General features: G+C 33.4%; 2 protein-coding genes across 3 annotated transcripts; one reads left to right on the forward strand and one right to left on the reverse strand.

The window, feature by feature from the left end:
* Positions 1-1638: 1638 nt before the first annotated feature.
* LOC124823576 (uncharacterized) lies at positions 1639-6190 on the forward strand. The gene is made up of 3 exons (XM_088092087.1): positions 1639-1825; positions 1958-2721; positions 4591-6190. The coding sequence occupies exons 2-3, from the start codon at positions 2008-2010 to the stop codon at positions 5872-5874; spliced, it is 1998 nt and encodes a 665-aa protein (XP_087948213.1). The 5' UTR covers positions 1639-1825; positions 1958-2007; the 3' UTR covers positions 5875-6190.
* Positions 6191-9923: 3733 nt separating this feature from the next.
* Positions 9924-18085, reverse strand: LOC124823575 (cytochrome c1-2, heme protein, mitochondrial-like). 2 transcript variants are annotated; one of them, XM_047295805.2, is made up of 8 exons: positions 17931-18085; positions 16879-16942; positions 16243-16457; positions 15177-15456; positions 15023-15094; positions 10586-10702; positions 10418-10483; positions 9924-10327 (listed from the first exon to the last, which is right to left on the reverse strand). In XM_047295805.2, the coding sequence occupies exons 2-8, from the start codon at positions 16930-16932 to the stop codon at positions 10211-10213; spliced, it is 921 nt and encodes a 306-aa protein (XP_047151761.1). In that variant the 5' UTR covers positions 16933-16942; positions 17931-18085; the 3' UTR covers positions 9924-10210. The 2 variants fall into 2 exon arrangements, with proteins under 2 accessions (XP_047151761.1, XP_047151763.1); XM_047295807.2 differs by having other exon boundaries at positions 17871-18022.
* Between the last annotated feature and the right edge of the window lie 322 nt (positions 18086-18407).

The following is an 18407-nucleotide window of genomic DNA, read 5'->3' on the forward strand; positions in this document are numbered from 1 at the left end:
ACATCTATCTCCTTTGCTTCTCTCTTTGATTTAAAATTTTTAGGATTTCTAAAACACAAATGCTCGCACTTTCTCTATATCTTAATATTTTTATTCTCATTAATTATGATAAGTCTATCAATAATATATATTATTATTATCTAGTCATAATATCTAATAATATCTTTTTTCCAATAATAATATCTTTTTCAAATCTCAATATTAGATTTCCTATTTTAATTTCTGCACCTAATTAATAAAATGTAAAAAATCCTTTTACCCATGAACAGAAATATAAATATAATCAAATAAAATAACATAAATTATGTCTAAATAAATATGTACATACAATAACATTAATTATTACCAAAATCTCAAAGATTAATTTATTTCTAATACTAATATTTTTCCGGATCTTACAATACTTCATATTTTCCTAGATCTTACAATACTTATTTTCGTTGTTTGTATTACGAGTTTTTGTCGGCTCTAACAGTGAATTACTTCCACAAGTGAGTGCTAATGACTAGTCTAATAGTTTTGCATTTAAGTGTCTTAGTTAACGTGTGCATTCAATTTGAAAACCTAAACATAATAAAAATATTACTATATATTGAAATAAAATTATTAATAAAAAACTGTTTAGAAAACCTATATCTCACCTACATCCTGGTAGAAAACCTATACACAGTTTTTGTGGTAGATTGATAGAGAGATATTTGGTTAGAATGGTGGAGGTCATTATCCTTTTTGGCCATGAAAAAGGCAGAAAAGGAAACAGGGGAATCCATCCATGAGATGCATCACTGTCATTAAAAGCAGACACAACTGCATGTACCTTTTCTAATGCAACAGTACCTTCAAATTATGAAAGTTAAAGCTGCATCTCACATGTGTGATTCCAACTTCCAAGACCCATCACTGGTTGGTTGGTGCTATTTTCAAGCTAAGCACCTAACCATATATAACCCCTCACCAAAATCTTTACCTCTACCCTTTGCTTTCCTTTGCTTAGCAAGCATTGATTATGAACTAAGCAAAGTTTGGTGAGTGAGCTCTTCTTTCACATGCATTACCGGTAGGAATGAACCCACGTGAGTGAGCCCGTCATGCTGAACTGGGTAGGTCACTAACGTCTCATCCGAGAGTTTGGGGAAACAAAAATTATTCTATGCTTCAATAACTCAAAATATGATTATGATTATTGTTCATGGCGTAAGATTTTTTATTTGTTTAAACTGGGTTATAGGCAATTACAAATGATAATATAAGAAATAAACAAAAATTTAAATAAAGTGCAATATGCAAATAACAGTGTCAAGTAAATAAAAAATGAGAATATGATGTATATATTAAAATGATTATATATTCCCTTAATAGAGATACTTTTACATAGTTTTCGACTGTTATATATCTTATATTTTGATGATCATATCATAATATTAAAGATATAATAAAAAATAATTGAAGTGTAAATAGTAGCATGTATATAAATTCATCTCCTTTCTTCCAAAAAACACTATATCACTCCCGACATTTTTTCATTTTTCTCTTATGTACAAAAAGAACACAAAAAAAAATTAATATTTCTTATTAAGAAATCATTATAAATATAAAAATAAAATTTTGGTGACGTGGAACTTGGATTAAGTACACTTTCTCACCAACACGATGTTCATCATATTTAATTAATCCATGTTCTAAAGGGAATATTCAGAAAGTTAAGTGGTTACTTTAGTAGTCAATTCTCCCGTCTTCTTCAGTCATTCTCTAAATTTGTGGCGTGTGATCTTTTGCTCCCCTTTTACATTCTTCCATACTTGGTTGTCGGTTATCATATTTCCCTGTAAGCTTTATTCTGTTGCTCCATCACCCTCCCACAGATCCAGCTTCTTCTTTTGAGAAAATCTCATGTAAATTAGTATCATTGTATTCGCTTTCACTGTGAGATTCAGCTGATTGCATTTGTTCTTCCCAGATACTTTTTGTTCAGGTTGTTAATTGTGAGCAGTGCTTGAAATTTCCACAATGGCAACTACATATTTCCCACTGAGGTGGGAGAGCACTGGGGATCAGTGGTGGTATGCATCCCCAATAGATTGTGCTGCCGCAAATGGACATTATGACTTGGTTCGTGAGCTTCTTAAAATCGACAACAACCACCTCTTCAAGCTCACTTCATTGCGCAGAATTCGCCGCCTTGAAGTTGTGTGGGACGATGAAGAACAGTTCAGTGATGTTGCAAAGTGCCGTTCACAGGTTGCACATAAGTTGCTTCTTGAGTGCGAGTCAAAGAGAGGGAAGAACAAGAACTCTCTCATCCGTGCTGGGTATGGAGGGTGGTTAATGTACACCGCTGCATCTGCTGGGGACTTGAGTTTTGTGCAACAACTTCTTGAGAGGAACCCTTTGTTGGTGTTCGGAGAGGGGGAGTATAATGTCACTGATATCTTTTATGCTGCTTCCAGGGGCAAGAATTGTGAGGTTTTTAGGCAGATTTTTGATTTTGCAGTTTCTCCAAGGTTTGTCACAGGCAAAGGTGGGGTTTTGGAGGAGCATGTTGGGGATATTCCTCCTGTTTACAAGTGGGAGATGAGCAATAGGGCTGTCCATGCCGCTGCTAGAGGGGGTAGTCTGGAGATTTTGGAGGAGTTTCTTGCTAATTGCTCTGATGTGTTGGGTTATAGAGATGCTCAGGGCTCTACTATATTGCATTCTGCTGCAGGCAGAGGGCAGGTTGAGGTGAGATTTTGCTGATTTTGTTCTCTTTAAAGTTGAGATTTTTAAATAATGCTCCATTTCTATGCATCAAAACGGTGCTACTTGTTGTGTGCTGTTTTCTTTAACTTCCTTCTCATGGGCCTCTTCAGGAGTAGTACTAGTAAGAGGCACTTTAAGAATCACAGTATAGTTTTGTTTGCCAAATAGGGAAGGATAGAGAAAACCCTTGTTTTAGTCCCTAATATTGTATATACTTTTAGAAAATGGCACTCACTTAAATATATGTTTCTGGTGTTTTCCACACTTTGTCAATTAGACACTTACAATTTATAGACTCATATATTGGCTTTTCACCTACAAAGCCATAAACTCTACCATTAAGCCACCATTTATTCTTTATTATTGTCTAATAAATACAACATTAAACTAATGACTCTTACACTCTAAAACTGACAAAACTCTTAAACAAAAATAAACAACCCAATTAAATCTATCACATTTAAGTTTACCACTTTGTCAATGACCACGGCAGTTCTGCTGATCGGTGTGCTCCTTGTCATTTTCATAATCACTTCCATCATCATTTTGGCCACGGCCTCCTCATTCACGGACTCTTCCTCCAGGACCACCTTGACCTCGAGTGTTCCGAGCACCTCCCTTCAGATAAGTTTTGCCTAAAGTACCTAATCAAGTGGCTCAAACATCATTCTCCTCCGCTGCTCATGTGCCTCCAAAGACCTAACAATCTCTTCAACCGAGAGCATGGTCAAGTCTTTTGGACTCCTCGATCACACACAATATTCTCGAATTCCTTAGTAAGTGACCTTAGGATCTTCTTCACTGGCAGACAACTTCTCTTCATTTCTTCTTAGTTGATTCACTATCGTCTCCACTCGAGATATATATTCGTCCACTTGTTCTCTTCTCTCCACTCTCAGACTCTCAAACTCGCCTCTGAGAGTTTGAAGTGTAACTTGTTTTACATGGTTATTGTCTTTGTAAACTTTCTCAAAAATTTGCCACGCTTCTCTTGAAAATTTAGCATTCACTATCTTCTCAAAGCCTGACTCATCAATAGCTCGATATAGTATGTACAGGGCTGATTGATCCTTCACCCGTGATTTTCTTAATTTTCTTAATGCGGCAAGTTGAGCCACAGTGTGGGCTACACATAATGACACTCACTTAGATATTTTTTAATATGCTTATGGTGTTTTCCACACTTTGTGAATTAGACACTTACAATTTATAGACTCATATATTATATGTTGGCTTTTCACCTACAAAACCATAAACTCTACCATTAAGCCACCATTTATTCTATATTATTGTCTAATAACTACAACATTAAACTAATGACCCTTGCACTCTAAAACTGACAAACCTCTTAAACAAAATAAATAACCCAATTAAATCTATCACATTTAAGTTTACCCTAACATATACAGTGATTGTTTTATTCCCTATCATTTGTCAGTACTCACTTCAATGACTTTGTCATTTGTTAATACTTTTCTTCCCCTTTTTTATTGATGTCAAGGAATATTGAATTTTTAGTGAAGACATGGTTTAAAATAACCCGATTAATTAATATATGAGGGTTCAAAGTGAGGACTGACTGTAAAAAAGTATAGGATGTTTCTTTGGTTGTTGATTGACTTTAAGATGCTTTGGGTGGATGCTATTACAGAAACTTGGAGTAGAATACTCATATATTACTTATTGAATTAAGTCAAAGTAGAACAAAGATCATATCTAGACCATTAGCATATGGATGTGTACTTGGAGGAAGATAATGTCCACTCCACTTAATTGTACCATTACATTTTTATCGTGCCATTTGTTGTGGTGGTTTTACATTGTATCAAACTCTTCATGGAACTTATGCAGGTGGTTAAGTATCTCACATCATCCTTTGACATAATAAACTCCACAGACCATCAGGGAAACTCTGCTTTGAATGTGGCTGCTTACAGGGGCCAATTAGCTACAGTTGAGGCTCTAGTTTCCGCATGTCCTGCATTGGTTTCTAAGAGAAACAATGGGGGAGACACTTTCCTCCATAAAGCTGTGTCTGGTTTTCAGTCTACCTCATTCAGAAGGTTGGACAGACAGGTTGAACTTTTGAGGCAGTTAGTATGTTGCAAAAAATTTCACATAGAGGAAGTCATCAATGTAAAGAACGCTGATGGAAGAACTGCACTCCACATTGGCACAATGGGTAAAATCCACATCGATCTTGTTAAGCTCCTGATGACTGCTCCATCAGTCAATGTGAATGTGAGTGATTGTAATGGCATGACCCCACTTGATTACCTTAAGCAAAGTCCAAACACAGCAGCATCAAATATACTGATCAGGAAGTTGGTTGCAGCTGGGGGAATGTTCCACAATCAAGGCTATAATTCAAGAAAAGCCGGAGCTTCACACATGAAAATGCATAGTATTGGAGGCAGTCCTGGAACATCTTTCAGAATCTCTGACACTCAAATGTTCTTGTACACAGGAATTGAGAATGCATCAGATGCTAGTACGGATCAGGGAAGTGTAGGAATGAGTTCATCTTCATCAGACCATACTGCATATGACTCAGCAGCAGAGAACAGACCCTCAACAACAAGCATAAGGCCATCAGTGGCTGCCGGGTTGAAACGAGTCCTTCAGTGGCCACTGGTGAAGGATAAGAAAGGTGAGGGGATAAGGAAATCGATGGATGAGGGTTCAGTGGACTCATGCAAGAAATGGGACACCACAGATGAAATTCCAACTCCACTAAGACAAAAGTTCTTCAGGCATTCAGCCCTTCAGAACAACAAAAGGAACCTATCTGTAAGGAGCTACCAGTCAAGTCCAAATGCTAAGAAGAGATTTGCTTCAGGACTGGTACATGTGAAGGTTTCAAGAAGATCAAGCTCTAGCTCATTTTCTATATCATCATTGTCATCCCCTAGATCCATAGATAAGCAAAAGGGTTTTTGTCTTGACAATGATGTTGCTGGACCGTCTTGCACAAGTCACCAAAATGATAAATCAACAATTTCAGGGAAGAGAGCTTCTGTCAGCAAAAAGCTAAGGGGCCGTTATTTCTGTTTTTCAAAAGCCTCAGTAGACAGGGAGCAAGAAAGCCATTGTTACAAGGACCATGATGTTTTTGTGAGTGGCCTAATTGGATGAAATAAGCTTATTTCTGAACTGGTTATGTCAATTACAGAAGATGAAAACGTCCTTTTTAAAGATACCAGGGCTTCCAGTGCAATAATTGTTTGCAGGTTTTATAGACAGTAGTATGTGATGAATTAAGTTTTATTCATCGTCAGTACTACTTGTTATCGAATTACTCCCTAGTTAAAATATGCTTCATGGCATCAAATCAACAAAGTTTGGTGTGTACAGTGAGAATTTGTATTTCACATAAAATGTAATTATTTTGCATGTTCAAAAACAAGGAGAAGGTTTTTGAGAATAACTATTGAATCACGTCAATGCTTCACCGGTGTGAGTGAGACTACACATAATACTTGTCTAGCTTCTGTCCTTCATGATTTGCATGCATCTTAATACGATATAAGTTTCATTTATTTCCTCTTTTGTGATTCTTTTTATTCTGACATAGAAAAGGGAAAAAGTAATAATGAATATTTAGTTAAATATGTAAACTCAGGAATACACGATGCAAACATCTAAATATGTGTGGTAACACTAGTCTTGAGGTGAATATTCATTCTCTTCCTTAAGCAAGTTTGTTAAAAACAGAAGGCTGGAACAATATATTATTTTTATTTGCTCCTAAAAATGTTATCTATATCATTGGGGATTTCATATATATGATGCAACATCCCATACTATCAAAGAAACTGATAATAAAATTTTCCATTTGGGTAACTTTTAGCCATAAACTGCATTCCCTTTTTCCAATTTATGCTAAAATTCACGGGGTTGGCATTTTTTTATGATTGAGATGACTTTCATCATGTATAATCTGAAATTATAAATTTGATAATATAATAAAAAATAAATATGATACATCCGATCTTGTGTTTTGTAAGATTTGGTATAGTTTTTCTGTTCTAGAAATGAACTCTCTAGCCAGGTTATGAAGGAACTTGTCTTTCATGTTTCCAAATTCGTTTGAATAAACTGATTTTTTTTTCAATGTACATTTAATTAAATTTTGTCTTTTCTGAATTGGAGGTATGTAAAGGGGGTTTTTATTGCATTGGGTATAAAAATTTGGAAATATAGCTACTTCTTTACTACATAGATATTTGATAGTAGGTTGCTTTCAAATTGTGACTTTCTTTTTGCTTCCTTAATCATTTTGTTGATGTGTGTTGATTTTATAATTCCTTAAAATATTCTTGTTGGTGTGTGTTGATTTTTACTACACTCAGAAAATATTGATTTCTTGATCTGTCTAAATTATGTGCTTGTGTTTTTTATTTAATTAAATCTTTCTTCTAATCAACTATAGGAATGTTATTCGAGCAGATATAGACCTGGGTTTCTTGAGTAAAATTTTATCTTTGTTATCTTTGTTCCTTAAAATCTTTCTTCTAATAATCTATAGTAAAATTTTGTTATCTTTTTTTCTATCTATAAATACTAGAAAAATATATATTTAGTGTTGATTAAAAAGTTGATACCGATAAATAGAAATTGAGGCTGATGATCTAATAGTGTAATATTTGTATTTCATGTGAAACAAATTTTAAAAGTATAGACATTAATTTAATTAGTGTTCACATAGCATACTCTAACGAACATAGGCTAAATCAACGCTAATTCACTAAAAATATTTAAATTGACTTCTTTTTATTAAATTGTTTTGATGAGTTAAATTGATGTTAGTTGTTTTTTATTTCAAAATAGGATTCAATTAAATAAAATATATTTTTGTTTGGGTTAAATTGGGACGAAAATGTCGCCTAAGTGCTCAAGTCATAATATTTATCTGTAGGTTTTTAGTAATTCAATGTGAGTAGAAGTGAATTTACCTCGAAATTAAACTCCTATTTATATACTTTAGAAGAATGTATTAATTTACTTATTGATGGTCACTAATGCAAATTTTAACCACTTATATACTATTAACTGTGCATTAATTTTTGTCAACTGCTGTCGAGACGGAGCGACCGTGCGACACTTTCTTCTACATTAACAGTTTGGTTTTGTCCATCCAGTTTGTCAATATACTCTATCGGTCCGCTATAAGCTCATAGAACAATTTTTAATATTAATTTAATTTGTTTTTGTTTATTCCATGCTAATTTAGAAAAGTAAATTTCTTATAAAATGTCTTCATTTTCAATCAAATAAAATAATTGAAACAATTGTAGTGGATGAAGAATACGAGTGAGTGAGTGTTTGTGTACATATTTAAATATAGACTTTTAAATTAAAAATAATATATTGTTCTATTCATTGCCAAAGATCCACAAATTAATAGTACATAAATTAGCGTCCACTGATATTAACATAAATAAATATTAAAATATATATTATATTAGTTTCAAACTAACCGATACTAATTTAAATTAATAATAAGATATATAAAATTATAATAATATCAATCAATACTAACTCAAAAAATATAATTGCTAAAAATAAATAAGATTAACATAAGTTAAATATTTTCCGGACAATTTTACCAACCGTGAAAAATATATTTACCAGCACTTAAAATTGTTAATAATAAAAAAATACTCTCTTAAAATTTGTTATTTTTAGTTAATGGACATTAATTTTATTTATACAAGTTGAGCTAACGCTCACAAATAATTATATATTAAAAAAGTTATATGTAATTGTAATTAACTAATATTTGTAATTCAATTATGAGAAAAAAAATATTATATGTAATTGTGATTAACTGATATTTGTAATAGTTTATATGATATTATTTGACTTATTTCTTTAAGTAGTTAAAATTTTGGTAGGAAGACTAATCTAGACTCTAATTCATAAATAAATTACAATTTTTTATTAATAATAAAGACTATTTTAGATATTAATTATTTTTAATTTATAAAATTGTGTCTAACTTAGTCAATATAATAACTAATTATTTTGTCTCTAAATTTGATTAGTATTTAATGATTTTCTTATAATGTTACATAGTAGATTATCTATTCTTGTAATTTAATTGAATAAAATAGCAATCATTATTTTTACGTCAATTTTAAAATTTGAAGATAATACTTTTTAATTATATTTCAATTAAAAATTGTTTAGAAAGAGAAAATTGAGAAGGTATGATAGGTAGCTTACCTTAAAGTACTATTATACAGAAATAGAGGAAGTATAAGGAGCATCAATTGATAAAAAAAAAAAAAAGTCATATAGACTAAAACATAACATCTACTTATTTTCATATTTTGAAATACATAACCAGAGTTTCATAATTATGGATTTAATCAAGATTCTTAAAATGGAAACTTAATTTCTAATATATATATATATATATATATATATATATATATATATATAAAGTAATTAAATGATATACTTAGTATTTTTATGGACTTTATGTGAAATAAATATTAGCTTATGTTGTTTAAATTCGTAATAAATGAGTAAACATCAGTTAGACATAAAATTAAATTATAATTGATAGATGAATAAAAAAATTATTTTACAAATCAATTGTATAAGATTGAATTAAATTTGAATTCTATATTTTTAAATAAATTTTTTAATTATGACTTATATTATGATTAAACTTCGTATGCAAAGTATACTATTAACAAGTGTCTATTTCTTAAAATCCATAATTCGTGTTTATACACATACACAAGATAGAAGGAAGAAATAGGTAGCTAACTAGATCAAGGTGAGGTAATTGTGAAAGTAACACTATTTTAAAAAAATAAAAACCATGTAAGATATACTTTTTAAAAGAGAAAATAAAATCTAAATAAAAGTACGAAAAGTCTAAAATTTTCAATCACCAAATTAAATATTAAAAGCCATAATACCGAAAAAGAAATATCAATGAGTGATATATTACAATTATATGAAAAAGTGACATTTCTTCATGCAACCATCCCTCTTTAAGAATAAAGAATTCTAACTCTTGCAACTATGAAACATAAGCTTATTCTAAGCAACTGCTACTAAATAGCACTAATCAAACACCACTGGCATACACGAAACAGAATATCAAACAAACAAACGATAAAACAATCTATCTTCCTATGTCCATGGTTCTTAATTAACGACCGGCATGAATCCCAATGTCAGGGAAGTTCGTTCCATAAAATTCAATAGTTAAATAGAAAGATCTCTCGTAAAATGAAACAATACACGGGTCCGAGATGGATGAGAAAAGGTAAACGCATCTCGTGCATGGAACACTTTTATCTCAAACAAAATTACAACAGTTCCGGTTGTCGTTACACTAAACCATTAACTTAGCTGAACGAATTTGAAATGAGGAAAAACCTTAATCATCTGTCTGACAAATTATTGCCAACAGTATATTTTGCTTAAGAGAAAATCAAACATGGGGCAGCTAGTTGACAACATCAAGAACCAGCTTGCGAGACTTTAGAACTGACCACCTCAAGCGACGGTAATAGGCAGCCTGAAGTAGTGCCAGAGACAGTACAAATATCCATTTAAATCCCATCTGCATATACAAAAGTATAGTCAGAAACATATGATATAGTTATTATGGTCTCTATTGATCTGTTGGAAACATAATATTAAAGGAACAAACCAGTTTCCTCTCTTCCATCTCGGGTTCGGCAGCCCAACTTAGGAATGACACAACATCTTTCCCCATCTGCAACAAAACATTAGAAAAAGCTGAGTTCTTTCTTTCTAATGTCCACAACGATGAATTTGTAAGATTTATTAGACCATTCTACACAAACAAATTTGCTACCTGAGCTTCTGTAGCAGGGGTACCATCTTCATATTCCACAGCACCATCATTAAGCATTTTAGGCATGGCAATTGCTCCACCAGGAAAGTAAGGATTATAATGAAGTCCTTCCCTTATCTACATTATTATTTTATATATAGCCATGAATAAAATTTAAGAATACAATATTAGAACATTCTACAGGGGCAAAATTATAAATGTTGATTTCACGAGAATTATAAATTACAGGAAGTATATAAAAGCTCATCACTAGATGGGTATGTATGTTCGACCCATGAGCAGTTTAATGGGCGCTAGATAATGGAAAATATCCACAATTCAAAAATTCACTGCAGAAATAAATCGAAGCATAACAGGATATGGAATAAGATTGCGGATTCAAAACTCAATTACAGAAATAATTGGAAGTCATAACAGGTTATGGAATAAACACTGCAGACAAATAAATACAATATATACATGTACATAAATAAATAAAATGCAGAAATATAATTAAAATACATAAATAATGAAAGACAACCGTACATTCAATAACAGTTATAAGTCTAAAAATTTAAATAATAAAATCAAAGCAAAACACCACCAAGGTCAAGTTCAAAACTTAAAATGAAAACAAAAGACGATAAAAGTGTCCTAAATTTCTTAGTTTGATTGCGATTGGGGTGCTAGAAAGTAGACATTCAGGTGTTTCAGACTTATAAAGAATTAGTATTGGATAGAAAAGGAAAAAAGAATAAAAAGAGAGGGTGGCGCTGAAGAACAAAAGAGGAAAGAGGAAAGAGGAAATAGAAAAATGAAAAACGTGAAGACCTTGCAAGTTTGGGTCAGGTGGGACTGCATCAGGAGAATGGGGCAGGGGGTGGCACTGCAATTGCCGACGATGACAGAACATATCGCTGACAACAGAATAGGCCACAGGCAATGGTGAAACAAGTCAAAAGCGGGGTCACACCAGTGGCTGACAGCAGCTGCTATAGTAGCTGATCCTAAAAGGAGGAGGACTGGGTTGTGGTTTGCAGCAAAGGTACGTTAGATTTTTTTAATTTTGGGTCCAGTTGTATGCAGGGATGAAAAAAAATTCATACGTAGCTCCATAATGCATTGTACAAGAAAATAAGCAAGAACACACATCCTTCCCAGAAGAATCACAAGAAATAACTTATTTGAATTTATTTTACAGAAAGACTGCTGTTGTTTGTACCAATGTTTTAGGATATAATTTTATTTGGATTATTGATAAGTTCGTGAATAGAGACAATAAGAAAATAAGCAAGAACACATCCTTTCTAGAAAAATCACAAGTAGCATGAAAATACAAATTGTTCTTTTTCAACAAAATGGTCCTTCTTTCTCCTTATTCTTTATTTCTTGGACTTGATAAGTGTAAGATTTATTTTTCTCTGAGTAGTGTAAATAGTAAATATCTAATTGGGCTTTCTCAAGCCCAAATTCATGTCCAAGAGGCATCTACAAGAGGACATGAAGAATAGAAGACCTATATCAACTGAAGCCAATTTTGACTTCTACTTTCATGGCCAAGGAGAGTCAACTAAGGGCAAGGAAGGCATGTTCAAGAAAGCATGAACAAGCAAGGGAAGCATGCCTCTCATTTTCCACCAATAGGAGAGCTTCTTTTAAATCATTTTTTTATTTTTATATTTACAACTTCACTTCTTTTTCTTTAAAAAATTTCAACCAAATATAAGTAGATTCTAAATCCTTCATTTGCATTTAATTAGAGACACAACTTTAGTGTCGTTAGAATTGTAATTTTCGTACCGCTTGTAAATAGCCAACCATCTCACTTGTAATGTTACTTTGGAATTCATGAAAATTTGAGCTTGTGAGAGAACCCTTGTATCACTGATCAACTACTTAAGATCTTCTCTTGGACTTCTAGTAAAGTGGCAATTCTTCCTTGAGCTTATCATGAAGATGAATATCTTGAAGTGACGCTCTTCCACTTTTATAAGTAACTTTGCTTCTGTTAGAAGTGGACTTTAAGCCTAACTCAACCCCACAAAACCGGCTTGTAGGATGAGGTTTGCACCAAGGTTGTCAAACTCGAGAGTTTACGTAAACTCGTGGGAGCTTCGTAAACTCGGATCGTAAACTCGAATCGTAAACTCGTAAGAGTTTACTTCGCATAAAAATATTTTTCTTTAATATTATTATTATTTTGTCATAATTTTAATTAAATATAATTAAAACTTCAGTTAGAAAAACAAGTTCTTCAAGTTAATATTGGTCCAAAAGTTTGCTATGCTAAAAAGAAGGCCCAATAATCAAAATAATAATGAATAGATACTTTAATATTAAATATTTTAATATTAAATATCTACGTACTAAAATAAGAAGCATAAATACACTAAAAGATTAAAACGCATCGTACAAGGGATTAAAACCCTAGTTGTAACATTAAAATAGAAATACTTCACGGCAACGCAGAGCAGCGAGAAATGGAGAACGACGGCAAGCATTAAGGGTTTACACTTACGCAGCCCATACACCAAGGTTGACAGCGAGGTCGACGCAAGATCGATAGACCCTGGGAATGGCGGGAACGAAGGCGGCGCGACGGAAGGCGAGATCGACGGCGCGACGGACGATAAGTTCGAACGTCGAGATGGACGGCGCAACGGAGGGCGAGCCTGATGAACGAGGGCATCGCGAAGGGCGAGATCGAACACGAGATCGAAGGCGAGAGCGCGAGAACGAAGATGAACAGTGAGCAAAGATGAATAATGAAAACGAAGATCCCAAACTCGCAAAATCGAAACCAGACTCGCGATTTCAGACGAGTTTAACGAGTCTACCACCGATCCCATCGATCCTACACTAAAAGCGAGTTTGCTTACGAGTTAACTCGAAAGCACTGTGTGAACTCGTAAACTCGACCGAGTTAACGAGTTAACTCGCGAGTTCGATAACACTGGTTTGCACCCACTTATAAACTATGAAATGACCTTATCTCTAATCGATGTGAGACTTCCAACACACCCCCTCATGCCGAGGTATATACATCTCGAGCGTGGGATTAGACATTTTTAATGGGTGGTCCGATAGGTGGCCCGATAGCGGGTGGAACAATATGTCCAGCAAACAACAAATATCGCTAGGATGGGCTCTAACCATGGCTCTTTCATCTCTTGGAAACAAACTGTACATTTATATGATCCTCTTGGATTAAATTTGTGTTTAGTGCTAAGTTTCCTAGGTTCTTATTCTTGTTATTCATCCATAAAAAATTAAACAAAACCTAATAATCATTACCTTTTCAAGCTAAATCTTATTAAGATCCTCATTAATTATACTCTTTATTTTCATTTATATTTAAAATGAATAGCTATTAAATAATTTTATTAAATTTTACCAAAAGAATAAAATTTAAAAATATGTGAGTACCCATGTATAAATAATCAACGGGTAATGTTTAAATGGACATCCACCAAGTAAGTGAGGACTATTTTAGAAGGTACTCAGTGGATAACTACTACTTAGTTGACTGACCCAACCATTTTTTTTTTTTTGAGAAAGTCTATTTAACTTGGGTTGGATATAAGACCTAAAACAGCTTAAAAAGCCAGATTAGGGTTTCGTTGGTCTGGGGTTGGATCACACTGACCTGAGGCTTCTTCCTTGCAACAATACAAGGGCAGAATCATTTACACTACGGCTCAAGCCAGTGGTGATGTGCCTCCAGATTAAACCCAAGTCACCACCACCATGCTGGATACACAAGAATTCTTCTTTCCATCATGCACCACCATGGTCATTTTTTGATACCATTGCTTACAAATGGTGTCTCGTGAGCACAAGCAGTGAGAGGAGTATTTATGGTGAGGAGAGGAAAATCCATCTTGACTGTTAGATTTATTTGGATGGTAAAAATCATATTTTATTTAGTGGTCACATTATTGCGTGAACAAGTCGTTTGCATTTATGTCCAAACTTTGACAATCTACCATAAATCTAAAGGATAACATTCTCTCCTCTTACTATAAGAACTTCTTGTTTTACGTATGTGCATGTTTGTGCGTGTTTGTTTGTGCTTTACCATTTATGCAATGGATTGAACCTGAAAATGGCATATATGATATGTAAGGGACATCAAAAGGTGTGCTACAAACTTTCCGTGAAACACTACACAAAATAAATCATAAGATAGATCCAAAGGTGTCAACTCTTCCCTACCCACCACTACACCATTCATACAAATATGTTCTCATAAAAGGGAAAGAAAAAGAATATATATTTGACAGTTGTTGAGCATGCATTTGTTTCAAAACCACTATAACAGATTTGCAACACATTTTATTTTGGTTCAGAACTAATTATTACGGGCAATGCATTTCAATCATTCAACTTGCAAAATGTATAAAAATACTTTACTAAATATAATAGAACACTTAAGAAAGCTAAGAAAAAAGAACTTACCGAGACACCAGCTGGAGGGTCACGATAACCAGTTAGAAGGGAAAAAACATAGTTCTGACCATTGTGGCGGGCCTGAAAAATAGAAAAGAATATATATTTCTGGTAGACTTACATACGAAAATTCCAAAGACATTACTGTTAAATAAATAATTACTTTGGTAATAAGGCTTAGATCAGGAGGATAAGCTCCTCCATTAGCAAACCTAGCAGCTGCTTCATTAGCGTATGGCTGAGGAAAACGATCACTAAGTTTACCAGGGCGTGTAAACATCTCACCCTCATCATTTGGGCCATCAACCACTTCAATCTCAGCTGCCATAGCCTTTACCTCTTCTTCTGTATAAGCAACACCAACCAAATCACGGTATGATATCAAAGACATAGAATGGCAGGAAGCACAGACTTCTGTATAAACTTGATGACCACGACGGATCCTGCCCATGTAAAATTAATTGAAAACATTAAGAATTTAAGCCATTAACTATATTAAATTATGGATTTTAATATAGTCTTAAGGTGAATCTGGATTAGATATGTGACAGCAGCTGAAAATGTACACCAGAATGAATCCTGTCACAACTAATATACTTAAATCAGGAAATTAAATCTTTGGCAAAATTAAATCCATGTATAATAAATAGAACAAACCACCATGTTGGTACTTCACATATACAAGTGTCATCACATTGGTCCTTACTACGTAATGCAAAAAATATGATGATAACACACATCATATAGCAGACAGTAATATATTCCTCAAAGATCATGGGCATTTGAATGAATGTGATATCATTATGTTAATTGAAAAACTTAATTGATGTTGAATATGAATGGAGGACCAATGTACTGCAGAGCCCATATCAAGATTCAAACCATGTTATATCATATAAGAAAGAAATGAAATAACAAGGGAAAAGAAAGATGAACTGCTGATCTAAGGATGGGATAAAGATAAAACGGAGGACCAATGAAAAGCAGAGCAACATACAAGATTCAAACCCTGTCATATCACATCAAACAAAATGAAATAACAAGAGAAAAGACAGATGAACTGCTGATCTAAGGATTGGATGAAAATGAAATATAAATATCAGTTAGAGAGGGGAAAATATTAAACTTCATTACATGTTACTCATGAGGGATAAGATTGAGTATCTTCGGTAAACATTATAGCTGCACGAAAGATAATAAAATATAGGGAAAATTGAAGCCAAACTTACGAAGCATGGTCATATGAACTAAGAATTCCCTTGTGAGGCCATGGATAGCTAGGACATGCCAGGCCATGCTCAGCTTCATCAGCTACTGCCACTGTAGAAAAACTGAAAAAGCCTGACACACCAGCTCCAATTAATGCAAGTACTTTCAAGGACCTACTGCCAGTAGAGCCAGCACCATCTTTCTTTGCTATAATGGGTGACAACACGGAAGAGTTCTGCAGTAAGTATACAGCAATTATTAGTAATAGCAGCAGAAGTTGTTCCATGCGAAGCAAAAAAAACCACTCATAAAATCTAACTTATGCACCCTCTAGCATTTTTTTGCTACTGATTGTTTGGGAAAATAGTCACTTTCTCTAGAAACTTTGTCAAAAAGATGGCAAAGAAATCAATCTCAAAATAAGCTAATCCAAACACATAATTGACAAGGTAAAGAAAACACCTAGCACATGGACTAATCCATATAGATATTTCAAGAAAACTGTGAAGAAAATGTCTGAGATTAGCCTTTCATATTTAGCGAACTCCTCCCCCTCCTCATCCTAATTGTATTCTAAAGATCCCCACTATATATAGGAACCCAAAAATTAATTGCACTAGCATCCAATCAACATGATGGGAGGGTCAGTGGCTTACAGTAAATTGAGGATGGAGTTTCCTCCTCAGTAGCTGAAAAACACCCCCCGTCATCTCGGTCACGCTGTTGTTGATTCCACAAAATATGCAAATAGATAATAAATAAGTAACAACATCAAACTAAGTAATGGACATAAAGTTACAGAAATAAGCATACAAGTGAAGTTTACAGAGTTCACCAAATTTGATATGCAACAGAACAATCATGAAGAATAGTGATGTGCAGTACCAGAGGAAACGCTAACATAATTATAAATGTTTGCAAGATTAAGATATAATGACCTACCATTCCAAAAAGCTTTAAACACTTCATAAGAAAGTGTAAAGCTTTAAAAAAAATGTAAATTGGTAGATGAAAATAATTCAAATTCAATCACAACTATATGTTCATTATAAAATATATATATATATATATATATATATATATATATATATATATATATATATATATATATATATATATATATCAACAAAGAGAACCCTTGACAAAGGAAAATGGGATGAGATGTTAAATGCCGAAGAGCCATGGCTTTAATGGTACCTTCTTAATCACTACGAATGCAAGCAATCGTAGATCTAAAACTAATCCTGTATCCGAACAATATCAACAACAAAAATAATGATAATACAACAGCAACAACAATATCCATCACGCAACACAATGGGAATCATGTAGCTCCACAAGCACATCAACTACATACACCACAGCTAAAGTACAGACAATAATCCAATCGATGACACAAAACTGAATAACCTCTACTATATAATTCAAAACAGCATATTTTCCGAATCAAGATCATGTTATCACCAATAAGTGCCTCTCACAATTTCCTGATAACCCAAATGAAAAATTATCGTTTGCTTTAAATCGAATTTTATAATAACACACTCCAAACTTGGAATATCTTACATATTCACAAACAAAGATAAGACGGAAAGCCGATCAGATAAAACGCAATTGCGAGGGATTAAACGGAGAAGGAAAAAGAAACCTGGAATCGAAGAAGAGTTTGGAACAATAGATGCGGGAAAATGTAAAAGACGGGACTTACGAAATCGAAGCAAAGGAAAAGGTTGAATGGTCAAAGGGAAGTGAGGTGAGGGTGCTCTGTTCTGTTCTGCCGCAGATTCAGTTGAAGCCAACACAACAAAATTCACAAAAAAACCAAGAAGCAGCGGCAACAATCGTGTTTCCACCACACGTTCCGTTCTCCTGAACGCAGTTGCTCTACATTTTGGGCTTTTATTTTACGGCCCACATCCATCAGTTTTAAGGGAAATTGGTTTTTGCACATCAGAAGTTATTTCTTCACCCCATATATTTAAGAAAATGTTCACTTTACCCTTATTTTATTAAATGAAAATGGAGGTTTTGTAGACACACTAACTATGAGTTTTTGCTTGGATAAATAGTGGGTTCCATTCCATACAAGTATTTACATATGTCTTTTTCAGTAAAAAAAAAAATTACAACATTAATATAACTTTAATTTTATTAGTTTTGTTTGAACTCTATTAATAATTAACAC

This window comes from Vigna umbellata, chromosome 5, assembly GCF_029865625.1.
Source record: "Vigna umbellata cultivar VRB3 chromosome 5, Vumbellata_1.0, whole genome shotgun sequence".
Lineage (NCBI taxonomy): Eukaryota > Viridiplantae > Streptophyta > Magnoliopsida > Fabales > Fabaceae > Vigna > Vigna umbellata.